Below are 24,936 nucleotides of genomic sequence, written 5' to 3' on the forward strand. Positions count from 1 at the left end.
ACATCAAAGACTTGAGAAAGGCAGTAAAAGAATCTGGGTTAGGCTCACCCTGTTTCAAACAATTTGAGAAACTGGAGGTGGCGCTCAGTGCTCTGGGCTGGTGACAAGGTGGGCATCGAGCACAGCTTGGGCTGGAGGATCCCAGAGGGTTTTCTAAGCTCAGGGATTCCCTGGGAGGCTGTGGGGCCCTGCAGTGCTGTGGGAACGCTGACAGCTCTGTCCCCTCCCCACGCAGGACGGAGACACGGACAAGAAGGACCCGTTTGAGGAGAGCGGGCTGAGCCTGAGCCCCACGGCCGCCGAGGCCAAGGAGAAGGTGAGGGCCAAGCGTGTGAAGAAGCGAGCGCCGCAGATGGACTGGAACAAGAAACGGGAGATTTTCAGCAATTTCTGAGCCCTGCTGGGGCTGTGCCCGCCCTCCTCCCGCCCCAGCTCGGACGTTTCTGAGGTGCCTACGCCCTTGTTCCCTTCGGTGTCCACGTGAGATGCTTTGTGCTCTGCTCTTCACTGGTTGCTTTTACAAGCGAGGCGTATTTTAAAGTCCTTTTTATTTTTTATTTTTTATTATTATTATTGTTGTTATTATTATTATTATTATTGTTGTTGTTACTCACCAGCGATTCTCATAAGACAAATGTGACCAAAGCTCCTTTTTCTTGCTTGCTCTTGAGCCCGGCTCTGGCTGCCCACCGTCCCCTATGAGAAAGGACTGGAAGAATTTTAACTCTTTGTTTCTTACCTGCATCATTTAGGCTTCTGTTACTTCTTTTTTTTTTTTTTTTTACTTTTTATGTGGGCTGTTTTGGCTTTGTGGGTGTCCCAGACTGAGCCCCATGGGATCCTCTGTGCCCCTGTGGAAACATCTCATGGCTCGGGGTGAGGGTGCCAGGGACCCCCTCCCCAGCTCCCCATGCCCAGCATTAGTTACTCCCACCATGGGAAAATGGACTGTGGCTGGGAATTGTTCGTTGGCTTTGTTGTTGAAGCAAAAGTTTATTTTGTTGGTTTGTTTTGTTTTGTTTTGTTTTTTTAATGAAGTCCCATGTGTTTCCAGTTAGTTTAGGAACCTCCCCCCCACCATCAGCAGCTCCTGCCCCGGCAGTAAAAGCCCATTTTTCACCCCAAACAGCTCTGCAGAGGGCAGAGGGTGGGGTTTAAAAGCAAACCCCAAACCCAAAGGGCACAGCTCTCCCCACCTGCAGCCATGGATGTGGCAGGAGAAGGAGGGAGCGGGGCCAGGCCTGCCCCAAGGAGCACGAAGATGAGAACCACGAGATGCTACAGAACCTCTTTGGACAGAGCTGGAAGTGGGGATGACGCAACATCTGCTTTCAGGAGGGAGCACAGGGATGCAGCTCTAACTGAGGCTCAGCACTGGGGAGTGGGGCTGGTCGAGGTCCCACCTGGGCTGGGATTTCGTGTCCCCAGCCTGGGAGTGTCACCGTTGGAAGGGACATCCTCCGTGTCTGTGGGGCTGGAGATGGAGCAAGCACTGGTGTGATGGAGTGGGCAGCACCTCTGGCTTCCTGTGGCCTCCTCCAAAGCCCCACTCTGAGCATTCAGAGTGTATCTTTAAAGCATTACAGTTTAAGTCCATTTAGGCTCTTTTATTGTTGCCTTTGGCTGTGTGAGTGAGGGTGACTCGGCTGAGCTGCAGCGCTCCCAGGGAGCAGAGCTGAGTTGCCTGGGGCGGTCCCACTCCTTTCCTTGCCGCAGCAATCCCAGCCCTGCTGTGGGAATGGACTACAAAGCCACTTTTCCCAGTCACCTGGCCATGGGTGATGTGTGAGCACAGAACTGTGGCTGTGCCCTGCCTCACTCCAGCCCTTCTGGGATAAAACCCTTGGGAGGTCAGCATGCAATGGATGTGGGAATGGCTCTGCACGGATTTCCTAAGGTATTTCCAAATTCTGGAGCTAGAAGGTGCCTTATACCATTCTCTGCTCTCCTCAGCAGCGGGCTGGGGCTCAGCACAGGGTGTTTGGCTTCCCTGGGGAGCAGCTGGTGCCTGTGGTCTTATGCTGCTGGCAGGAGAGCGTGGAGAGCCTCAGGGGTGAAGGAGATGAGTTCTCTTTCCGAAAGTTATCTTTTAGGATTGTTGATGGGCTGAACAGGTTGAAAATAATGACTTTGGAGAGGAACTGGTGCAGGTGTTTGGCTGTGGGTGACGAGACAGGCAGTGGGGTGATGGGGGATGTGGAGAGGCTGCCTCCCCTCGGGGCTCTGCCATTAACAGGACACCTCTTCCCCATCCCACTTCAAATTACCTGCTCTCTTTCTGGCTCCCAAAACACTGTCTTCTCTCTCTGGGTGATGTTTGGAGGGAGCCCTTCTTTTCCATGGTGTGCACGTTGCTCCCCGTGCCCGCGTCGCCAAACCCCGGCAGGGCATTTCCAGGACACTCTGATGCACATCAGAGAGCACAGACCTGGTGGGAACATCCCAGTTCTCATCCCAGACTGCTGTAGTTGAAGGCGGGGGGGAGGGAAAGAAAAAAAAAAAAACCCAAACAAACCTTGTGTAGTGTTGAATGTAGATCAAAAGAAATCAGGTGTGCAAATCCGTGTTGGTAAGATTGAAAATCTTAAATCTCTTAGTCCATGGAAAACTGCTCCTGGTTGAAGCATTACGGCATTCCTGACATCTTGTAGCTCAGTAGTAATTATTCAGTTCCTGTACATTTAACTTGGAAAAGAAAAAAAATCAATAAAGTCTAAGGCTGTCAGCGGCATCGCAAACCCACCATGTACACTGTAATGTCAGTAATAAACTTGGTTTGCCATGTACCCAGCACTTATCTGCTCCTTCCTCAGCTGCTCAGGGAGCCCGCAGCGGAATTGCAGCCCTTTAGCACATTGTAAACTTTGCTTCCTCCCTCGCCTCTTTAAAGGGGAGCTGGAATGACTCCTTTGAAGCTCCACAATGAAGTCAGCACTGCCCTTTCTTTGAAGAACAAAACGCAGGGGTGGCGGTGGTGTCCCTCCGTCAGCTCCTGGGGACACAGCCTGGCTCCCGCGGCTGCTGTAACCCTTGTGTGAGTGCCACTGGCTCAGCTCCTGGCCCTGCTCTGCATCACCCCATCCTGCTGCCAGGACCCAGAGGTCTTGCTCATCCAGGCAGTGGTTCCCTCTGCTCCTGCCTTGGGAAGGCTTCAGCTGCACCTCAGAATCCCAGGATCACCAAGGTTGGAAAAGATCTCCAGGATCATCGAGTCCAACCTGTGCCTCATCCCCACCTTGTCCCCAGCCTGGAGCACTGACTGCCACATCCAGGCCTCCCCTGGACACCTCCAGGGATGGGGACTCCAAACCTCCCTGGGCAGCCCCTTCCATATTTAACAACCTTTTCCATGAAGAAATCATTCCTGCTGTCCACCCTGGATGTCCCCAGCTCTTGTCCTGTGGACAGCACAGCTCGTTGTGTGGCAGGGCTGGGCAGGTGTGTGCTGCCCACTCTCAGCTCGCAGGGCAGGGCAGGTTGCCATGGTTCAGCCTTGCTGAGGTCACCCACGTCCCCTTCCCCTCAGCCAGTGTCACACAAATGCCAGCAAACCTCGTGGGTGCAAAAAACCCCCTCACCACCTTTATTAACCAAGTATTTACAAGCAGCAGCAAGTCCTTGAGGACAAAGCTTTTCTCTCCAGTGACTCAGCGTGGCACAGCTGGGATGTGCTCAGCCATTCACTCAGGCTGGAGCCTTCAGCTCTGTCCCAGCAGGACTGCTGCCTCTCAAAGCCTTTTTTTCCTCTGGAGAGCTGAGCCTTTGCCAGTGGCTGTTCCCTCGAGCTGCTGCAGCAGGCTCCTGTCCCCTGCAGTCACACTGCCAGCCCTGTGCCAGGCCCAGCTTTAGCAGGGCTCAGCCCAAGCAGCTTTGTGGCTCTCCAAAGGCTGGATGATCCCTCAGCGTCTCTTGGCAGCCGGGCAAATGTCTTGGTTGAGGCACTGGCTGCAGCGAGGGTTGACGGGCAGGCAGGTCTGCTGCCCAAAGCCCACCAGGAGCCAGTTTATCTCCTTCCAGAGCTCTCTGCAGTGAGAGGAGAACAGCAGTGTTACCATGCAGCTGCTTGGAAGGGGTGAGGAACAGCCCTGTGGTGTTAATGGGATCCCTTTTCCTTTCTCCCTGTTCCTCCTGGCTTCCCCTGGAGGTGAGACCCAGCCCTTGCTGATCCCTGCTAGGAACAGCCCTCCCAACCTTTCCTGGTCCTGCTCAGCTGGGGGGAGCAGTGCCTGTGCTCAGGCACGTGCTGGGTGTGGAGATGTCCCTGTGTACGTGTCAGCTGGTGTTTCATACTGAAAATGACCAAGCACCTGGCTTGGGTCATGGTAAACTTGGTGAGGCAAAAATCAGGGATCAAGAGCTCCACTAGTGGTGACTGATCCCTCTGACTGCAACAGAACCACCACGCAGGTGAGATGCTGCTGCTGTAGCTCTGGCAGAGGGGAAACATCCGCAAACTACCGCAACCCTGGAAAGAGGAGGGAGCGAAAATGCAGTCCCTGAAACTGCCCCAAGCAGGACTTTGTGCAGACATGGCTCCTGCAGGCAGCAGGGGCTCAGGGCTCACCTGGGCAGCCACTCCTCCAGTGCCACCCGAGTCTCCTCGGGGTACCTGGTCTCCTTCTTCACCCACTTGAGCCTGTTTGAGATCCTGTGCACGTGGGTGTCCACAGCTGGGGAGGGAGAGCCCAGAGTTTAGGTGGGGCAGGCACACCTGAACAGAGGGAGCAGAGCCAAAGCTGCCTGTGACAGCCACCAGCCCCAGGGCAAGGCTCCCCCAGCAGCAGCAGAAGCAGCAGCAGCAGCAGCAGCCAGGTGGAATGGGAGCAGAGGGCAGGGAAGGCTGACTCCAAGAACAAACATTTTCTTCCCAGGCCTGGAGCCAAAAGTATTTGGGGTGGGTGTCTCTCCCCAGGCTCACACAGGCTGAGCCAGCCTCTCCCCCCCAGGGTTCCTCTGTTCCACGGAGCAGGCACAGGGCAGCCTGGTTCCCTCTCCACGTTCTCATCCTCCCGGAGTTTCGGCTGAAGTTACGCAAATCGTGATCTCTGCCCTTTCCTCTGCCCACATGGAAAACACATTTCATAATACCCACCAGCAGAGAGGGCTTGGGAGGCTTAAAGCAGTGTTTATAATGTGCTTTGAGCTCAAAAGCTCTGAATGCAAAGTGTATTATTGTTAGATCAGTAGTGATAAACCTGTCTCTGGGGCTAATTGGGCAAAACCCAGGAAATTGCTGTAAACAGGAAGACTAAGCCTTGCCTCCCAAATCAAAACCCAGCGCACAATTATTTGGAAAACACTTGGCTGGTTTGGCTGCCTCTGGACTTCCCTCCCCCACAGCAGGAGAGCAACAGAGCCAAGGGCTGCTGGATGCAGTGCAGAGGCCATGGCCTGTCCAGCTGATGGTCACCAGAGGGGCTGCACCCACCCACTCACTCATCCTGCCTTTCCCAGGGCCCTTCCATAAGGCAGCACATCCTTTTGGAATACTAATCTGTCCCCAGAGGCCCCAGGCCAGGGCCTGCAGGTGATGGTCCAGCCCCATCTGGCACCAGCTCCCCAGGGCAGTGACTTCCCTTGGGAATTTCTGCTCTCAAATTTGGGGAGAAACAGCAGCTGCTTAAATCCTACAACTCACTGAGTGAGTGGCTGAGGGTCACATCATTCCCCCACCCAAATACTCTGCCGATCTCTGAACCAAAGGGGTGTTACCAGGCTCCTGGGGGCTGGGGCTGCAGTGCTTCCCCTCTGCCTGGGGAATGGATTGGGATTTAGGAGAGGGATGGGAAAAAACCTGGTCTGAGTTACCTATCCCAGCCACGCTGTCCCAGGCAATGTGCATGGCCAAATGGGCCATTTTGGGCCCAACTCCTGGCAGCTGCACCAGCTCCTCCACAGTGCTCGGGATGTCACCCCCATACTTCTGCTTCAGGATGGCTGTGGTCTGCTTGATGTACTTCACCTTGTTCTGGAAAACCAAGGGGGAAAGGCAAACAGTTCCAACACAGGGAAAACAGACACACAGCCTGCAAAAACTACCATTCCTGAGGGTGTGTTACAGGTGAGGCCACACATGGGAACTGTGGAGGAGACAGAGCCTTGACTTGAACTTGAAACCAAAATGCTGAGAGCTGGGAGCTCCAACCTCCCTGCACACTCCAGATCCTGCGGCTAAGAATCTCATCTTGCTGGCAACACAAAGTGCCAAAACTGGTGCAAAACCCAGCTTTTAGCCTGACTCCAGGGGAGAGCTCCCCACAGGAAGAGCCCAGAGGGGTTCCTGCACTCACCCTCCAGAATCCCACGGGATAAATGATCTGTCCCAGGGTGTCATCATCCATCTGCAGCACGCTGTCCACGGTGAGGCCGCGCCGACGCAGGCGCAGCATGGCAGCGCTGGTCACCTGGTCCTTGGTCTGGCTGGACAGCATCAGGGCCAGCAGCACCTGGTAGCGCATCACCTGGGGACAAAGGGGACACTGAGACACCCTGGGAGGATCTGGGAGGATCCAGCACCTCCCTCAGTGCAGGGTGTGCTCCCACCCTTCAGCCCTATCCGCCCCCAAGAGACTGGAAGGCTGCAACAGGAATAACCCATAACCTTTTAATTCCACCACACAATAAAGGGAGGAAAGAAACACCTCCAAGCTCAGCTGTCAGTATCTGTGAGAGGGTAGGGAGCAGCTCTGTCTGCTGGGATCTCACTCCAAAGACACCAGTGCTGAGCCACAAAGGGCTGGACAAAGCTTTTCCTGAGGATGGCGTGCTCACGAGACCCACAGGATGCACAAGTACAAACGCCCAATGATTTTTCAAGCAACTTCTTTTCAAAATCCCAAGCCTTTCCCACTAGGCTTCAGTAGGAGCTGGGTGTCTGGCTCCAGTGAGCTGCTCAGGGAACCAAATCTGAAGAACAGGCATGACAGAGACTGGGAGAAGAAGGACAAATCCGAGGGATTCCTCTGCTGCTGCTGCCACGCAGGGTTTAGCCAGGCCATCGCCTCCTATTTCCCAATTATTTCTCCCCAGATGTGATTCCATCCCACCAGAGTGAGGAGAATGATGCAACTAACCCAAAATGACCTGGGATAACATGGGACACAATCCTCCTTCCAGCTCTCCTACAGGGTTTACAAAACCACAGGTGCACCAGGAAAAAAATCCCTGAGTGCATGGAGGCAGGATAATCTCAGGGTACAAAGAAATGGTGTGAGGAGCTGAGGGGTTACAACATCCACTTCTTGGAAGCAACAACCCAGCTTCCCCGGGGAAGAGAAGCTATTTCCGTGTGGTGCTCCGTGGTCCCCTGGCCCCCGTGGCTGAGGGCGTGTGACATTCCCTGGGTCTGGGGTCAGAGCTCATCCTTCTCCCCAGGGATCCAAGCCCAGGGCAGGATGCCAGCAGCAGGGACAGCATTCCACGTGAGGCTGTTCAGCTGTGTCGTCCAGACCCCTCCCTCAGAGCCCAGCAGGTCCCACTGCTCCTCTGAGCCTGCCTCTGGATGAGCTCCACATTCCCACTCCAGAGGCTTCTGCTGCTCCAAGTCCACGGGGCTGGATTAGCTGTTCTCCAAAGTCACTTCCAACCCTAACAATTGTGAGATTGTGTGATCCCCACATTCCCACTCCAGTGGCTCCCACTGCTCCTCCAAGCCTGCCCATGGGTGCTCCCCACATGCCTCTGCATTCCACAGCCACCCTGCTGGATACTTTCCTTGGACTCCTACAGAGATTGTTAAGGAAAAAAGGAATGTGGCTTCACACCCTGCTCCATAAGGCAGCACTGCCCCTCACATTCATCACATCCTCTGGGACCAATTCCAGAGTCCTGATCTCGTTTCTGTCCTGGAAACATCCCAAGTGGGACAGATCCAGGGGCAGCATGAGGATGAGGGAGGCTGTGTTTTCCTGTGCCTGCCGGAGCTGGCAGCAGGATGCTGTTCCCTGTGGGAATGCTGCTACCTGTGGGAATGCTGTTCCCTGTGGGAATGCTGTTACCTGTGGGAATACTGTTCCCTGTGGGAATGTTGTTACCTGTGGAGGTGCACTGCTGTCGTAGCACTTGTGCACTCCCATGTCATCCACGGGAGCATCCCTGCTCCTCCTCATCTCCCGGATGCGCTCCAGCTGCTCCTGCCAGTCCCGCGGCTCCCAGCGCGCCCTCCGGGGCTCGGCCCCATCGCCCTGCCTCTCCTCATACGTGATGGCAAGGCTCTTCCTCCTCCTGCTCTGCCTCGGGATGCCGGGTGTGCTCTGGATCTGGCTCCCTGCACGGGATGGCAGAGATTCCAGGCTTCAGGAAAGATTCACCCCTTACGTGCCACCAACCGCCCAGGGGACCCTGAGCAGGGCGAGTTCCCTCCCCTTAGTCCCAACCCAAACACTGGACATCCCGCAGTCGCAAACAGAGCCAGCACGGGGCGAGGGAGGGCGGAGGGACCTGGGAGACAATGGCAACAGGTGACAACAGTGGGGTCACATGTGACACGATGGGGACACGTGTCCCGGGCACTGGTGAGGCTGCTGAAGGTGCATCCCCAGCCCAGGACGGCCACATTCGGAGGGGGACGTGACCAGGACACCCAGCCCCTGTCCCCAGCCAGGCCGTGCCCTGCTGCAGCCCCAGCCGCTCCTCGTGCCCAGCACAGCCCTGATCCCCCTTCCCGAACTCCCCGGAATCACCCATTCCCCTCTCCCGCACGCCCCGTGTCGCGAGCCCTCTCTCATACTCTCGATCCCCTGTGCTGTACTCCCACCCCCAGTCCGTACCCCGATCCTGTATCCCATACCCCGATCCTGTGTCCCATACCCCGATCCCCTGTCAATACCCCGATCCCCTGTCCCATACCCCAGTCCGCTGTCCCGTACCCCGATCCCCTGTCCGTACCCCGATCCCGTGTCCCGTACCCCGATCCCCAGTCCGTACCCCGATCCCATGTCCCGTACCCCGATCCCCTGTCCGTACCCCGATCCCGTGTCCCGTACCCCGATCCCCAGTCCGTACCCCGATCCCATGTCCCGTACCCCGATCCCCTGTCAATACCCCGATCCCCTGTCCCATACCCCAGTCCGCTGTCCCGTACCCCGATCCCCAGTCCGTACCCCGATCCCGTGTCCCGTACCCCGATCCCATGTCCCGTACCCCGATCCCCCGTCAATACCCCGATCCCCAGTCCCTACCCCCGCCGCCCCCGGCCGAGCGGAGCCGCCGCAGCGCCGCAGGCCCGGGCCGGGCCGCGCTCATGGCGGCCCCGCGAACTACCGGGCCCGGGGCGCACCGGGGCCGCCGGAACGGGCGGGGCCTCGGCGGGGGCGGCACCGGCACCGGGCCCCGAGCGGAGCGGGCCGGGGGCGGCGGGGCCGGGCCGGGCCGGGCCGGGCTCGGGGTGAGTGATGGGGGGACCCGGCACCCCGGGAAGGGGACGCGCTTTGGGGCCGCGCTGTGACCCCGCTGGGTTTGGGGTCTGGGGTGTGAGCCCGCTGTGTGCTCGGGGGGAGCTGGGCTGTGACCCCCGTTGTGTTTGGGGTCTGTGCTGTGACCCCCGTTGTGTTTGTGGGGTCTGTGCTGTGACCCCCGTTGTGTTTGTGGGGTCTGTGCTGTGGTCCCCGTTGTGTGTCCCTAAGCGGTTGTGGCATGTCCTGGCTTGGGGTGGGATGTGGCACGTCCGGGCTTGTTTGGGGGTCACGGGGGGACAATGTGCCATCGCCCGGGGTGGGTTCTGGCTGTGGGGGTCCCCAGGGTGTGTCCCTGGGCACAGAGGGCTGTGTGTGTCCCCGAGCATGGTGGGCTAAGGGCCGTGGCGTGTCCCCTGGTGCCACTGGGTTGGGGTCCATGGCGTGTCCCCTGGTGACACTGGGTCAGGGTCCCTGGCGTGTCCCGTGGGATGCAGGGACAGGCTCTGTGGTGCATCCCTGGGAGTGCCAGGGATTGATGTGCCCAGGGTGTGGGAGGGCCATGGGGTGTCCCTGGGGCTATAGGGGTATATAAGGCTCTGGGGATATATGGGGATATGTCCCTATATATGGGGGTATAGTGAAATATGGGGTTACAGGGATATATGGAGGTATAGGGGTATATAGGGATATATGGGGATATAGGGGTATATGGGGTTATAAGGGTGTGGGGTTGTGCAGGGTCGTGTGCCCAGGGCAAGGGTCCCCAAGGGACAGCGGGTGGGGCAGGGGAAGGCAGTTTCTGGAGGTTGTTGTTGTTGTAATGGCCAGCCTTGTTCTTGCCCCATCTTTCTCTTGCCATGGCAGCACTTGGATGCTCCAGCCCTCAGATTTGTAAGTCCTTCCTCACTTCCACATCAACAACACAGTGTGCTTGGCCTTTGCTTTGGGAACAAGTATTCAGCTCCCACCTTCCAAAAAGTGTGTGCACATGGATATACTGCAAAAACCAGCCTGTGTGGTGGGCTGGGCGTTCAGAGCCCCCAGGAAAGGGTGTCCCAAAGGCCCCATGTTCCATGTGGAGCTGCAGGATGTGGGTGCTGAAGGCAGGAGCAGCACAAGCTCCTTGTGTTTCCTGTGTTGGGCTTCTCCCATGTTTGAAAAGGCTCAAGACACCCAAGCTCTTTGGAAAAGCCCCAGTGTGATGCTGTTATTGGGGTTTTCCTGCTGAAATATTCCCCTTGGGCCTCCCTACCAGAACCCTGTTGTGTGTTTGCAGGGCCTCAGTGCTTGGCAGCGATGGCAAAGCCTCAGAGCAAGGATTCCGGGCTGAAGGAGAAGTTCAGGAACCTCCTGGGGCTGGGAACATCCCGGGGAAGTTCCAAGTCGTCAGAGGGCAAGCAGACGGAGTTTATCATCACTGCAGAAATACTCAAGGTGTGAGAACTGGGTGAAGGTGGGGGTAGGGCCTGGGGTACCTCAGCTGAGGGGATCAGGAGGGTTTGCTCCTTTCCTGGGTTTTTTGGCATTCAGTTCCTCTCCGTCATTCCCTCTCCTGATCTCTCAACTCATTCTCTCATCTCTTGGATGTAGAACTCACCTACTTTGCAGCTCCAGCATTTGAGTTATTCACTCCTTGAATACTTTGGAGATACTTGTTATGTTTGGTTACAGAGTATTTCCCTGTCCCCTCCTTTTTTATAGTCTGAGCTTGATGAAGTTTCTGTGGTGGCAGTTTCCACAAGCTGGGAACTGTTTATGTTTTATGGAAACCTTACGGTTCTGTGGAAATGAAAAATAAAATAATTGATTCCAGTAATTGGTAGCACAAGTCTGTAAGCAGAACAGTTGGCACACAAAGAGGAAAATACATAAAAAAAGGGGAGAAGGAGACCAGAATTCCTTCTCCCCTTGGAGAAATGGATAAGTGTTTCTGGTAAGATAAACCGTTAGCTTATTTCTCCATTCCTTTCCAGGAACTGAGCATAGAGTGTGGATTGAGTAACAGGATACGAGCAATCAGTCAAATCTGTGAAGTGGCAAAAACCAAAAAAATTGAAGAGGTGAGTTCCAAAGTGTTCAGTGAGTATTGGAAGGATGGAAATTTAAGCAGCAGCTCTCAAACTATCGTAAGAGACTCCTGGTGTTTAGAAAGCTTTTTAAAATGGGTGATCCCAGAGCCTCATTTGTGCTGTGAAAGGAAATTAGTCTGCCCAACCTTCCAGCTCTGGAGCAGAGGGGATGGAGCTGTTGGGCTTCCTGGACCTTCCAAGAAGGAGAATGCTGGGGATATTCAGGATAGTTTATGGGAGGTGTTTAGAGGGGTTTCTTTATCTCCTCCTGGCTTGTTAATCAGCAGCCCCCAATTGGTTTTGAACCCACCTTGTAGCTGGGTGAAGGCTTCTGCACAGATATTCCCACTTGAAGTGAGTGCGGAGTGAGGAATTCCAGTTCCTGGGGTGTAGGTCTGGATTTGGTGTCTGCTGGGCTTGATCTGAGTGTACGACCAGGTGGGTGAGTGTCCCTCAGAACAGAGAACTGCGGACATGAAACCCCTGCACCTTCATCATGGATTGCCATAATTCATTGTGAGCTGCTGCCAGGAGATCCCAGGAGGAGCTGAGCTTTCCTGCCTCATGCTCTCGCTCTGGTTTTTGTTTCTGTTTTGCTGCCAGCACGCCGTGGAGGCCGTGTGGAAGGTGGTGGCTGACATGCTGCAGCCAGAGCGTCCTGCCGAGGCCAGGCACGCCGTGCTTCACCTGCTCAAGTCCATCGTCCAGGGACAGGTGACAACAACCCCACATTGCAGGGAACGCTGACCTAAACTGGGCTTTGTGCAGGGGGGAGATGGGAAAAGCACCAGGGAGCTCCTCTCTACAAATGTTCATATTTGTAGTTTTGGTTGTGTCTCATCAATGAGAATAGGAAGCATTTTAATTTTAAGTCTTAGTTTGAACTCGTAGCAAAACTTTTTGTACAACTCGTAGAAAGCTGTTGTGGTTTGGGATAACGCTCTTGAGAAAGAGGAAATACTTTGGGTTAAGTTCAGCACAATTCAGCAGATTTTACGTGGTCTTTCCCCAGACCTTCTAGTCCCAGTTTGCAGCTGGTTTTGATGTTTCAGGTATGCAAGGGGTTCTGTGTGAGACACTTCTAGCCTGGCCAAGTTCAGCACACAATGAGTTCTTCAGATTTCCCAACGTGTTGCACAAACATGGGGCCGAGTCAGCCCAAAGTTGTCGTTTTCAGTGTTCTGAGAAAGCAGGGCTGGATGCTTATGAAGAGAGTAGGCATTGATTCAACAAAAACACAATTTCAAGCATGAAGATTACTGAGGTAGACTTTGATAATATCCAGGCCTTAACCCCTTCCCTTTTTTTAATTTTTTTTTATTTCAAGGGTGAGAGATTAGGGATCCTCAGAGCCCATTTTTTTAAGGTTATTAAGGATTATCCCTCCAATGAAGATCTGCATGAACGGCTTGAAGTGTTCAAGGCTCTGACGGAGAACGGACGATACATCACCTACCTGGAGGAGGAGCTGGGTGAGTGTTGTCCCAGCCCTTCTTCAGTTTGGTGGGAATAAATCCAGGCAGAGACACCCAGTGATACCAGTAAAGGGTAGTGGTATCATTCCTGGATAGAAGGGATATTGTGACAGGGTTTTTTTTTCTTTCTTTAGCTGATTTTGTGCTGCAGTGGATGGATGTTGGGTTGACTTCTGAGTTCCTCCTGGTTTTGGTGAACCTGGTGAAATTCAATAGCTGCTACCTGGAAGATTACGTAGCTGACATGGTCCAGTAAGTTGGGTTTTTTTAACTCCTACCTGCTTATTCCTGGTAAATTACAGAGAAAGTTGCAGATCAATATACAGACAACTGAGATATTTTTTGTCCCCATCTGGTCTGTTTCATCCCAGATAATTTCTGACAAATATTTGATTTTCAGTTGTTGCAGTGTTCAGATCTGTTTTAGTTTAACTAAATGTGCTTTTCCCATTCCATGGGCTGGGCCTGTTTGCATTGCTTAGTCTCACAAGGGCCTGAGCTGTTGCATTACCTGAGCTGCTTTTAAATCTCCCTTTATAAAAGAGATTGCAGAGCTCAGTGTCCCTTTGGGTGTCACCAACATTGCCACAGGAAGGGCAGTGAGGAGTTAAATAACATGGCAATTAACTGACTCTTTGTAATTTGCTTAAAATCATGTGGAGCAAACAATTCTAATTAAATGTTCTTTCTTAACAGCAAGATCTGCCTCTTGTGCATTCAGACTTCATCATCTGTGGACATAGAGGTCAGTGATCTGAATTTCTTTCAGTACTGCAGAACTCTTTGAAGTCCTTTGAAACTGTAACTTCTACAAACAAAATCAGATCATCAGACTCTGGGTTTATTCTCATCTTTTAAGAGAGCTGATGCAATATTGTGTTATTTATAAGCCAATGAATCTCATGCACCATTAATTTATTCCAAAGCAAACAGAGCATTAATCAGTTTGATAAGACAGTGCTTTTTGAAAAGAAAATGTCTTCGTCTCTTTTGACTTCCATAAGATTTCCTTGGTGTGCCAGGTGAGGATTTGACCTGTTTGATTCACAGGGAAGTGCACAACCATTTTGTCTTTCTCCTTTCCCAAAGATTTCCTTGCAAGTCCTGGATGCAGTTGTTTGTTACAACTGCCTGCCCTCGGAGAACCTGCCCGTGTTCATCATCACCCTGTGCCGCACCATCAATGTGAAGGAGCTCTGTGAGCCCTGCTGGAAGGTCAGAGCCCTCAGAACCCCTGCTTGTTGTAGTGAATTCACTCCTGGGTGAAGTGTCAGACATACCTGTGCACATCTGCCACCAGTTTCAACTTGCTTTTAAGAGCAAATGAAGAATTGTTTTAAGTGTTGAGGGATCATTAGTGCAAGTCGTGTTGTGTCCATGGGGTTCTCCCCTGGTGTGACAGGATTCTGTCCTGGCTTGGGAAAGGCAGGACACATTCACTCCAGAAGCATGGCCAGTTAAATCCGTGTTTAGGCTACTGAGTGTTGTAACAACTGGGGATTGAGGTGTTCTCTCTGGATTTGCAGCTCATGAGAAACCTCTTGGGAACTCACTTGGGACACAGTGCCATCTACAACATGTGCAGGATCATGGAAGACAGGTAAAGGAGGAGGATCCAGCAAATCCAAGGAATTCAGTAAGGTCCCAGTGACATGGATGGGGAGTCACCAACCTCAGGAGAACGAGCTGAAGGTTCTGGTGCTTAGAAATAAATTCCCTTTCTAGTTATGCTGCTGAAATCCTCATTTGGGGCATTTCTGAATTTAATTTCCCTCTGTTTAAAGTTGTGGTGAATGATTTTCTGCTTTTCATGTTTGTCTATTGCTGTGCAAGGCCCTGATGTTTAACAGCTGGGAATTCCTGTTGGGACAGTGCATATTCCTATTGACTTTGTATGCTGAAACAATTGTGGCATAGTGTGAACCTTCCCTTCTCCCTGTCCTTAGATCCTACATGGCAGATGCAGCCCTGCTGAGAGGAGCTGTGTTCTTTGTTGGGATGGCTCTGTGGGGGGCTCATCGCCTCAGTTCCCTCAGGAACTCCCCAACTTCAGTGCTGCCTTCATTCCTCAAGGTAGGCTGGGGTGCTGGGGGAGCTTTTTAATCACGTGGTCAAATTCAGACCAAAAACGTGGCCCCCTACACCAAAGAGACCTTTGTAGGCCTGGAGGGTGAGAGGGAGAAATGGGGTGTGGGGTGAAACGGGGAGAAATGGTAAAACAAGTAAAACAGGAGGATTTATGTCTGTAGCTGAGGCCTCCTCCTCAAATATCTTTGGCCAGAAAAGCAAAGTCTGAATCCTTTCTACCAAATACCTACATTGTGGCTTAAAAAATAAAATACAAAGCAACAGCTTTCACTCTTCTCAGTGGGTGGTACAAAAAGTGAGGGAGGGTGTCTTCAGGGACAGCCTCAGGGCTCTCAAAATTTCCTCATCTGAGTGCTTCAAGCAGGAATTACTGGCTTTAATCCCCTCGTCTGCCTGTAGGATGGGGCTGTGTCTGCCATCTGAGCTACAGCTGCTGGCAGGAGAGCAGAACTGCTCTTGAGAAAGTGGCTCTGTGCTGTGTCCTTTGTGTGCAGAGACTTGCATGGATTTATCTCAGGCCTTCGGGCTGATTTCCTGATTAATAAGTCGTGCTGCATTTGAATGCAGAGGGTTCCCTGGGCAAGTGCTCACTGACTGAAGTGCTTTGGGTTCCAGGCCATGACCTGTCCCAACGCAGTTGTGTCCTACGAGATCGTCCTGTCCATCACACGCCTGATCAAGAAATACGGGAAGGAGCTGCAGGCTGTGACCTGGGACATCCTCCTGGACATCATGGAGCGACTGCTGCAGCAGCTGCAGGTGGGTGTTGGGCCTGCCTGGATGTGCTTTCAGTCCCAAGGCTTTGCCATAGGTTGTTTTGCAAATGGAGCTGTTTGTGTGCTGTGGGGAAGTTTAAGCTGAGAAAGGCTTAGCCCAGTTCTCACTGCTGTGGTTCTCTTGAGTCTGCTGTTTGTATTTAAAATCAGCGCGTTTTGGCAAGGTGGAACTCTTTCAGAATTGGTTTTGTCTCTTTTCAGGTTCTGGAGAGCCATGAACTGAAGTCCATTGTACATGATCTTCTGACCACAGTAGAAGAACTCTGTGACCAGAATGATTTTCATGGCTCTGAAGAGAGATTTTTTGAGCTGGTGGAAAGATGTGCTGATCAGAGACCAGTAAGGCTTTATTTTTGTCCTCCTTTTGGGTCTCTTCTCTTACAGCTGAAATGTGAGAGTCCTAAAACAGGAAATGGTCAGAAGATCCCAGCAAGGACTTCCACGAGCCTTATTCCTGTGGAGGGAGTTGGGGGAATGGATTTATTATGTTTGCTTATTCACTAAAAACATTTCTTGATCTTTCCATAAAAGGAATCTTCTGTGTTAAACCTGATAACATACAGAGCTCAGTCCATCCACCCTGCCAAAGATGGCTGGATCCACAACCTCCAGCTCTTAATGGAAAGGTTCTTCAGGTAGGAAATCATAACTTTGGGAACTTGTACTTTTAAGAGGCACTTTCAAGTGTTTCTTGCCACCTTGTCATGTTAAGATAATTTTGTTTTCTAAAGTTCTAACGTTCTGAAGTTCTGTGTTAGTAAATGGCTGCTGAGAAGCGTGGTAGTCCCGGGGCACAGCACATGAAAGGACTTATTTAACAGAAGAGAAGCTTTCCACTGAGTTCTTTATGCTGCTTTTTTCTTCTTCTCTTTCTTTCCATTCAGTACTATTCCAATTAACTTAGGCAGTTGTGTTCCACTCCACAGCACTTTGTAGTTCTGACACCAAACAAGATTTTCCTGTTAAGCATTAGGATTGCATATGGTTATCCAGTATTCCAGTTATCTGGTTTTGAATTGGTGCTCCCTAAGGGACTCTGTGCTCTGAAACATCAACACAGAGCAATAACAAACTTCTGTCTCCTCTGTGAAATGCTGCCAAGGAGCAGCTCTTCCTCAGTGCCATGTGTTTGGTTTTAAATTTGCTCACCAGAGCACTTGTTCTTCTGACATGTGCTTCCTAGTTTGGATTGGAAATGGGAAAGCTGCAATTACAGGTCTGCAGAAGGAGTAAAAGCTGAGTTGGGATTTAAATTTCCAATTGTTCTTGAATCTGATTTCAGGTGTAGAGACATTAACTGAGGGCTCAGCTGACCTCTCACAGTTACTGTTCCAACTCTGAAAAAATTCCTTATTTTCCTTTAGTTTTACTTTTCCCCCTTCCCTAAATATCAACAACTCTTATTTTTTCTCACTTTGGGCTTGCTTTTCCTGTTTTAGGAACGAGAGCCGTAGTGCTGTTAGGATTAAAGTTCTGGATGTGCTCTCCTTTGTGCTGAGCATCAACAGACAGTTCTATGAGGTGAGTGTTTGCCTGGGGATCCCAGCTGAGCTCTCGGGTGGGTGGGAAAGCCTTTGGTGAGGCACATTTTCCTGGGGGCTTCAGGCCTGAGCTCTAAATCTCACCCACACAGACCTGTTTCTTTGGGATGCCTGTGGGGGGATTTGCAATGGATTTGTCCTTAGCTGGATACAGGAAGGTGCAACTTGCAGTGGGAGCTGCTGGGTTTTGAGGACAGACCTGGTTGTGTCTTGGCTTCCCTGTTTTAAGGCCATTAATTCCATGTCCATTTTGTTTTGGAAGAATTGACAGCTGGTGTGAGAGGTGCAAAGCTGATTTAAAAGCTTTGTAAAAGGATGAGGACTGGACATATTGAGCAGTGACTGGTCTTGGTGTTGGCAGTTTAACTGCTGTGAGAGAGGAGTTAGGGAAGAGCTCCAGGGATATCTTGAGCTCCTCAGGGTGTGCCCAAAGTGTCAGAGGACAGGAAGGGGCAGAGATGCTCCCTGGATTCCTTCAAGATTTGGGAAAGCACAAAGCTGTTGGTGTTTCCTCTCTCAAAAAACCAAGGCCAAGAAATCCCATGTCTGTTTGAGCCTGGGCTGTCAAATCTGTAGGACAAAACCCAAAGCACTGAAAAGTTCAATCAAAGTCACAAATATCTGGAAGGATGGCAAACAGAAATACCTGTTGGATAGAAGAGGAGGTGAAGGAGGGAAACAGTGGAGGAACAAGCCTGGTACCAGAATAGCTGAGTTCTTTTGTTTGCAATTCTTCCCTCAGCGTGCTGAATGTCTGACAGCACAGGTCTGTTCTCTTGCAGGAAGAGCTGATAAACCTGGTGGTGATCTCCCAGCTGGCTCACATCCCAGAGGATAAAGACCATCAGGTCAGAAAATTGGCCACTCAGCTGCTGGTGGACCTGGCTGAAGGCTGCAACACTCATCACTTCAACAGCCTGCTGGACATCATAGAGAAGGTGAATAAAAAACCTCCAGGGCTGGCAGCTTTTCCAGCAGGGGTGACTTCCTGAGGCTTCCCTCACCTTCCAGCGTGGAAACAGAGAAAGGATGTGCTGCAGCTTTAAACCATGTGTTGCTTTTCTCTTTCAAAGGTGGCTGCACATTCTCTGTCATCTCCTTCGGAGCTGGAAGAGAGGGACTTGCTGTCATACTCAGCTTCTCTGGAGGATGTCAAGACAGCAGTTCTTGGGCTCCTAATAATCCTTCAGGTAGATGCTGCAGAGCATTAAACACAGATTGTTCGTAATAGTCTTCTGCTGGACTTGGCTTTTTATATAATTCTTCTCCCACTATTAAATATTTTGACACTTGTTTAACTATTTAATATTTTAACTCTTGTTTTGGTCAATCCTTTGATTTTGAGCTCCGTGGGACTGTTTGCTAAGTGTTGTATTTTCTTAACTCCCATTGTACAACCCAGATGAGCACATTTTACTGTGTGGAGGGAGGATGTGGCCATAAATTAGCAGAAAGGAGGAGTTCATAACCTTGAATAGATTTAATAGATCTGTTGTATTTGGGCAGCATATCCTGGGCTGTAGTGAAGAGCAGGCTGTTCTTTGGAGCAGCCAGAGCTGCTCTGGACTCTCTGCAGAGGTTCCTTCCAGAGCCAACTGTTTTTATTTCATTGAGGATGAAGTTTTTGCTGCATTTCTGCTGGAATTGGCAGTGCAGCCCCAGGTTTGTGACAGAGCCCTGGGGCTGGGCTGTGTTTCTGTGCCTGCAGACCAAGCTGTACAGTTTGCCCTCCAGCCACGCCACGCGTGTCTACGAGATGCTGATCCAGCACGTCCAGCGCCACTACATCTACTCCTACAGCCTCCCTGTGGCCAGCAGCATCAGGCTGCAGGTAGGAGCAGCAGCCCCTGTGCTCCCAGGGCCACAGCTGCACAATCCTCTGGGATTTCTGGGTCCCAGGTAGGGATTGGGTGCTCTGGAGCTTGCAAGAAGTAGGATTAAACGTTTCTTGGCTCGCATGGGTGTGTTAATGCAGTGTGACACCAGCCTCTTGCAGAACAAGCCATGGCATCTCTTAAAAATCATTGTGCACCTGGCAAAATATCATGTAGGGGTGGGAGAGTATTCCAGTGGCTCGGGGTTTGTGTGACTCCAGCGTCTTCCCTATTCCAGGTGTTTGATTTCCTGCTGATGCTCCGAGCTGACTCCCTGCACCGCCTCGGCCTTTCCAACAAGGATGGAGCAGTGAGGTTCAGCCCCTACTGCCTCTGTGATTTTGTGTAGGTTTCTCATTGTGTTAAGCAAAAGAACCACACTGTGGTTTGGGTTGGAAGGGATCCTAAAGCTCATCCAGTGCCACCCCTGCCATGACACCTTCCACTGTCCCCGGTTGCTCCAAGCCTTGTCCAGCCTGGCCTTGGACACTTCTTAATTTCTTTTTCATATTTAAAAGCTGTTTTCCCAACTAAATTGTGTTCTTGCTGACCTTAATGTTCCATCAGTAGCAATCTGCAGTTTTTCTAAATCTTCCAAATCCTAGACCAGTCTGTAGTTATAGCCCAGGATTGTCTGAATCAGTAACTCATCGGTGAACTGTTCTTACAGATCACTTACGTGCAGAGCTCTCAATCTTAGACATGAAATTTAAGTTCCTGCTCACAAAACTTCCCCCAAAAAAGTGCAATATTTTGCCTCAAACCAGTTCCACATTGAATTTTGATTCCATGATTTGTACAAATCTGTCTAGTTTTAATTTTATAGCTTGTTTAAAGTAGTGTAACACACCCCAAAAGATGCCTTTCTAAATTAGATAGAAAAACCCTTCACTTGACCAAATTAGCTCATTGCCATGTGTCTGCTGGGCAATGCTGTGCTTTTTTTTCAATTGAAAATGCAGATTATTTTGTTCAGTCTTTAACCTGGCTCCCCAATGTGGTTGTGCTTGTAGGTCACATGAATAAGGTGTAAAAATGACACGTATTTTTCTCCCTTTCTGTGTTGCAGAGAGGCAGAGAAAAGGGCTTCTGAGAAAAAGCCCCCTGGCACCCTGTCCCCACCTTCAGGCAGCCCCAGTGTGCCTTCCCAAGGTGCCACCATCCGGGTGGGACACCTGCCCTACTCCATGGTCTTTGGGGTCCTCCTGCAGTGTTTGAAGCAGGTATGTCCCCTCCTGGTGTCTTTCTCTCCCCTTCTGGCACCAGCTGCCTGGGGAATTCCAGCTCTGAGTACCTAAATAAAGCAATTTCTGCTCCCCCTGCTCAAAATCTAGGTGTGATTGTGCAGCTTCACAGCCACCAGTGGGAGCAGCAGTCCAGCTCTTCAGAAAATAAACCCAGCTTTCATTGCACTGCTTCAGAGCAGGCAAAGGCAAAAGCTGTGCTTGTTAAAACAAGATCTAAGAAGCCATCCTGTTTCTGAAAGGGCCTTTGGAATTAAACCCTCTCCCACTGCAAGTTTGTGAGGCGTTTTGAGAATTGGTGAACATTTCATCACCAATAAGCTGTAAATAGAAATTGTTCCTGAGTGTGGCATTGGACACAGTTCTGTGCTGAGTACTTGGCTTGCTCTGGGAGTTAATTGGTGCTGGTGCTTAGGAGAATTGAATTCTGGCTGTCAGATCTCAATATAATTTCTCTTCCAGTTTGTGGTGCCAGTATTGCACCTAGAGCTGGGTGACAGACAGGGAGAAACTTGTGACAGCTAAATGCCACTTCTTTTTCTGTATCAACCGTGACAAGACCTACATCTGCCTAGGAAATGACACGTTGTCTGCAATTTGATTGATCCTTCTTCCAAAGTCAAGTGAAACCACGCAGAAATTTCCAACCTTAACATTTTCTGTCTTTGCAGGAGACAGACTGGAAGGTGCTGAAGTTGGTTCTCAACAAATTACCCGAATCCCTCCGCTATAAAGTGTTATTTTTAACTTCTCCTTGCAACATAGACCAGCTGGCCTCTGCACTGAGCTACATGGTAATGCCACTGAGGCACAGCCCCCAGCTCCTTGGCTTGCTTGGGAATTGCTTGGAGGGGATTTTTGAGTGTTTTTTTTCTTGTCTTCAGGCAGATATTTTAAAGATTAGCAGGCTGATTATCAATGCTCACTCACCCTCTGTTTTGTGAGGGTTGTTCTAGGTGCAGAATAGGTAATAATGAGTGTTCTTGATGGATGTATATAGAGGTCAAGGGGAGCTGTGGGCAGTGCCCTGTGCTGCCTTTCAGAGGGTGTTTTAGTGAGAGGTGCCCTGACTGGCTGTGTGATGTGTCAGCTCACAGACAAGAAGACCACGGACAGGCTCCATGGGACCCCTGAAGGCTTTTCCCGCACGGATTTGCACCTGGCTGTGGTTCCTGTGCTGACAGCACTGATATCTTACCACAATTACCTGGACAAAGCCAAGCAGGTATGGGGGAGATAGGAGGGTGTAGGGAGGGCAGAGCCTGTAGAGCATTGTTTCGTCTGTGAGCTGCTTAGGAGACAGAAGTGCAACACTGCACGTAGCTGTTGGGAAATGCATCTGCGGAATTTCGGGGAAAAATATGTTTTGCTGACCTCATATAAGATTAACTGTGGGTTCACTCCTCACAGGTCACTGAGTGACTTTACCCACTGCAGAAGACCCTTATAAACACAAAATTTCTGTTAATTTAACATAAAGTCTCAACTACCTACTTGATTCAAGTTCCCTGATAAAAGCTTTGCCTGAGCTATCTGCAGCATCATTTAAACCTCAGTGCTGGCACTCACCTGTGTCACACAGGCCTTCCAGCAGGGGTGCCTTGCAGCAGGGGTACCTGGCAGGGCGTTCTGGGGTGCTGACAGGAGTCAGGAGGTGTGGCCTCACGGTGTTCTTTGGTGTTTCTGTGCTCTCCCAGCGTGAGATCGTGTACTGCCTGGAACACGGGCTCATCTACCGCTGCGCCAACCAGTGCGTGGTGGCACTGTCAGTCTGCAGCGTGGAGATGCCCGACATCATCATCAAGGCACTGCCTGTCCTCATTGTCAAACTCACCCACATCTCTGCCACGGCCAACATGGCAATCCCTCTCCTGGAGTTTCTGTCGAGTAAGGCGTGATATTTTCTCTTCAGTTTCTGTGTGGAGTGTGGGGGGGTTTGGTGGTGTTGCTCATATGGAATGCACTGTGATGCCCTTGCTCAGGTTATGAATGTTTAATCACCTCATTTGTTGCAAGTTTTCTGATGCTCTGAAGTATGAATCTCTTGCACTCAAGAGAGGAACACACTCTGTGTCGTGCAGCCGTATGGAAATACGAGCTGCCTTCTTCTCCTTGCATGATATGATTTTAACTTCCACGTCACTGACCATTCAGAAAAAAACTCAAAAAATTAGAAATTTAACTGAGTTAGGATGTTGAAGGGTTGTGTTGAAGCCTCACCTGTGCTGGTTTTGCTGTTGCAGCTCTGGCCAGGCTGCCTCACCTGTACCGGAACTTCGCGGCAGAGCAGTACGCCAGCGTCTTCGCCATCTCCCTGCCCTACACAAACCCCTCCAAGTAAGGCCACAGCAATGTGCTTCTCTCTCATCTGTGAAATTGAAAGCTTGGAAAGCGTTTTTTTTGTAGTTTTTGGGTCAGGGTTATTCATAGGATGTTGCTCATTCTGGTGTCTTCAGGCTTTTCCTGAAGAGGGGACATTTCTGTCCTGGGAGGGTGGGGAGGCCCTGGGACAGGGTGCCCAGAGAAGCTGTGGCTGCCCCTGGATCCTTGGAACTGTCCAAGGCCAGGCTGGATAGGGCTTGGAGTAATCTGTGATAGTGGAAGGTGGAACTGGATGATCTCTAAGATCCCTTCCCCCCCCAAACCATTCTGTAATTCCATGATGCAATTCTAGGACATCATCACCTTGGGCAAAAACCCGTTTTTCTCGAGCAGAATTTTTGAAGGGTTTTTTCCCCTTTACACTTTGAGTAGGTACAGGCCCAGCTCTGTGTGTCAGGGTGAGCTGTGGTTTCTCTGCTGTTGCAGGTTTAACCAGTACATCGTTTGCCTGGCCCACCACGTGATTGCCATGTGGTTCATCCGCTGCCGCCTGCCCTTCCGCAAGGACTTTGTCCCCTACATCACCAAGGTAATGGCCCTGCTCAGCCCAGCAGCACTCAGGAGAGCTGACAGCTTAAAAACTGGCCTGAGACCTTGAAAGATTCTGTTTGAAGCTAGCAGAATCCTGGTTTTCTTGTCAGCATCTCTGCGAGCTCTCGTGCTTTGGTTGTTGCAGACCCTCAGTTGCGCGTTGTTCACGTTGTCACCTCTTGTCCCCACGGCAGGGCCTGCGCTCCAACGTGCTCCTGTCCTTTGATGACACCCCAGAGAAGGACAGCTTCAGGGCTCGCAGCACCAGCCTGAATGAGAGGCCAAAGAGGTAAATCCTGCTCGACCCCAGCAGGGTTTGGTGTTCCCTGCTCTCGTGCTCACGCCCCTCCCTGCGTTTCCCTGAAGGAGGCTGAGTGTAGTGATGATCCCAGTCTGGCAGTGCAGTAAGCAAGCAAAGTAAACCTCTTTAGGTCAAAGACAGCTGAACTTGGTGAGAAGCTGGGATCCAGCCAGGCTGACAGCCTGGGGAGGCAGCTGAGGCAGCGCTGCCTGTCCTGCAGGCCTGTGCAGGCACTGGGGACCTTTTTGGTGTTTACGTGTGAAAATCAACAGTTGTGTCAGGTTGGGGTGTGTCAGCACAATGTTACGGAGAGAACAGAAGAGGCTGATACCAGAGATAACAGAATCCCATGTTCATATGGATGGTGTGAACTCCTTTTGATGATTCATCTGTAACGAGCCATTTTCAGATGATTGCCAGAGAAATGGTTTTGATCAACGACCTGGATAAATTAGAGAGCCAGTAGTGTGTTTTTCCATGGTGTTCCCAGTCAGGGCAGTGCACTGGCTGGCACACAGCTGCTTTCTGTCTGTCTGGATGTCCCGATCCCCGATCCCTTTTTTTTTTTTTTTTTTTTTTTTTTTTTTTTTTTTTTTTTTTTTTGGAATTTTGAAGCCATTGTGACAGTTTTAAGCAAAGCCTTCAGAAGTCAGAGTGTTTCTTGCCAGCAGTCATTCAAAGTAACACTTGTCAGGGGAGGACGATATTCCTTGGAAGGCATTCAGGGTTTCTCCAACATCCTTTTACCTGCAGGGATTACCTAAACTGGTTCACTTAACTTGCTTCAGTGTTGTGAGCAGTGAGCACATGGTGGCATCTGAGCCCTGGGGAAAGTGCCTCTACTTCACCTGCAAGGCTGTAGCAGAGTCTTGCAATGCAGAAACACCATCCCTGCCCTGCTGCTGCAGCTGTAAACCTTGTGTTGTGTTTCATCTCTCCCATCTCCTCCTCTTTCATCCAGAAACTTGGAAGAGAAGCCTTTTGACACTCATCTCTCCAATTAGAATTCCAACTAATCTTTTTTTTTTTTTCTTTTTTTTCCCCTTAAAAAAGCTGTTAAATTCTACCAGGTTGGAATACTACTGTCTCTAAAGGCTTTTCCTGGATCACTTTCCACAGAAATCCCTGCTGAGGAGTGTGGCTGTCCTCAGGCAGTGCCCAAAGCACTGGAATGGCAGGATGCCACTGCCTCTGGGTCTGCCTGAGCTTGGATTCTTGCCAGGGCACAGAGGGAAGGCCCAGAGCAGATTCCAGTTTCCT

At 51.1% G+C, this 24,936-nt stretch overlaps 3 protein-coding genes across 8 annotated transcripts in view; 2 read left to right on the forward strand and 1 right to left on the reverse strand.

The window, feature by feature from the left end:
- NHERF2 (NHERF family PDZ scaffold protein 2) overlaps positions 1–2,786 on the forward strand; it is a 32,550-nt gene extending 29,764 nt beyond the window's left edge. For all 3 annotated transcript variants that reach the window (XM_066197847.1, XM_066197848.1, XM_066197849.1), the window contains exon 7: positions 236–2,786. In XM_066197847.1, coding sequence (XP_066053944.1) covers positions 236–394 — 159 coding nt within the window. In that variant the 3' untranslated portion in view covers positions 395–2,786. The remainder of the gene's footprint in view (positions 1–235) is intronic.
- NTHL1 (nth like DNA glycosylase 1) lies at positions 993–9,266 on the reverse strand. Its single transcript, XM_066197863.1, has 6 exons — positions 9,180–9,266; positions 8,034–8,266; positions 6,291–6,461; positions 5,809–5,968; positions 4,565–4,670; positions 993–4,023 (listed from the first exon to the last, which is right to left on the reverse strand). The coding sequence occupies exons 1-6, from the start codon at positions 9,241–9,243 to the stop codon at positions 3,900–3,902; spliced, it is 858 nt and encodes a 285-aa protein (XP_066053960.1). The 5' UTR covers positions 9,244–9,266; the 3' UTR covers positions 993–3,899.
- A 54-nt stretch (positions 9,267–9,320) lies between these two features.
- TSC2 (TSC complex subunit 2) overlaps positions 9,321–24,936 on the forward strand; it is a 31,848-nt gene continuing 16,232 nt past the window's right edge. For all 4 annotated transcript variants that reach the window (XM_066197826.1, XM_066197828.1, XM_066197829.1 and 1 more), the window contains exons 1-25: positions 9,321–9,385; positions 10,672–10,829; positions 11,369–11,455; positions 12,068–12,178; positions 12,792–12,936; positions 13,074–13,191; positions 13,636–13,684; positions 14,029–14,154; positions 14,466–14,539; positions 14,886–15,012; positions 15,643–15,786; positions 16,005–16,142; positions 16,335–16,438; positions 17,243–17,324; positions 18,127–18,282; positions 18,418–18,534; positions 19,053–19,175; positions 19,457–19,563; positions 20,288–20,441; positions 21,134–21,256; positions 21,553–21,687; positions 22,160–22,349; positions 22,706–22,799; positions 23,271–23,373; positions 23,570–23,664. In XM_066197826.1, coding sequence (XP_066053923.1) covers positions 10,692–10,829; positions 11,369–11,455; positions 12,068–12,178; positions 12,792–12,936; positions 13,074–13,191; positions 13,636–13,684; positions 14,029–14,154; positions 14,466–14,539; positions 14,886–15,012; positions 15,643–15,786; positions 16,005–16,142; positions 16,335–16,438; positions 17,243–17,324; positions 18,127–18,282; positions 18,418–18,534; positions 19,053–19,175; positions 19,457–19,563; positions 20,288–20,441; positions 21,134–21,256; positions 21,553–21,687; positions 22,160–22,349; positions 22,706–22,799; positions 23,271–23,373; positions 23,570–23,664 — 2,840 coding nt within the window. In that variant the 5' untranslated portion in view covers positions 9,321–9,385; positions 10,672–10,691. The remainder of the gene's footprint in view (positions 9,386–10,671; positions 10,830–11,368; positions 11,456–12,067; positions 12,179–12,791; positions 12,937–13,073; positions 13,192–13,635; positions 13,685–14,028; positions 14,155–14,465; positions 14,540–14,885; positions 15,013–15,642; positions 15,787–16,004; positions 16,143–16,334; positions 16,439–17,242; positions 17,325–18,126; positions 18,283–18,417; positions 18,535–19,052; positions 19,176–19,456; positions 19,564–20,287; positions 20,442–21,133; positions 21,257–21,552; positions 21,688–22,159; positions 22,350–22,705; positions 22,800–23,270; positions 23,374–23,569; positions 23,665–24,936) is intronic.

Source organism: Chamaea fasciata, unplaced genomic scaffold, assembly GCF_029207755.1.
Source record: "Chamaea fasciata isolate MVZ Bird 193981 ecotype frontalis unplaced genomic scaffold, bChaFas1.0.hap1 SCAF_16, whole genome shotgun sequence".
In the NCBI taxonomy this organism is placed as follows: Eukaryota; Metazoa; Chordata; class Aves; order Passeriformes; family Sylviidae; genus Chamaea; species Chamaea fasciata.

Bases quoted from the DNA above. Each gene is read 5' to 3' on its own strand.
- NTHL1 (XM_066197863.1), bottom strand. From the start codon at position 9,243: ATGAGCGCGGCCCGGCCCGGGCCTGCGGCGCTGCGGCGGCTCCGCTCG. The intron at 8,267-9,179 runs GTAGGGACTGGG...CATCCCGTGCAG, and splicing joins CTCGGCCGGGGGCGGCGGGG to GGAGCCAGATCCAGAGCACA. The intron at 5,969-6,290 runs GTGAGTGCAGGA...TTGGTTTTCCAG, and splicing joins ATCCCGTGGGATTCTGGAGG to AACAAGGTGAAGTACATCAA.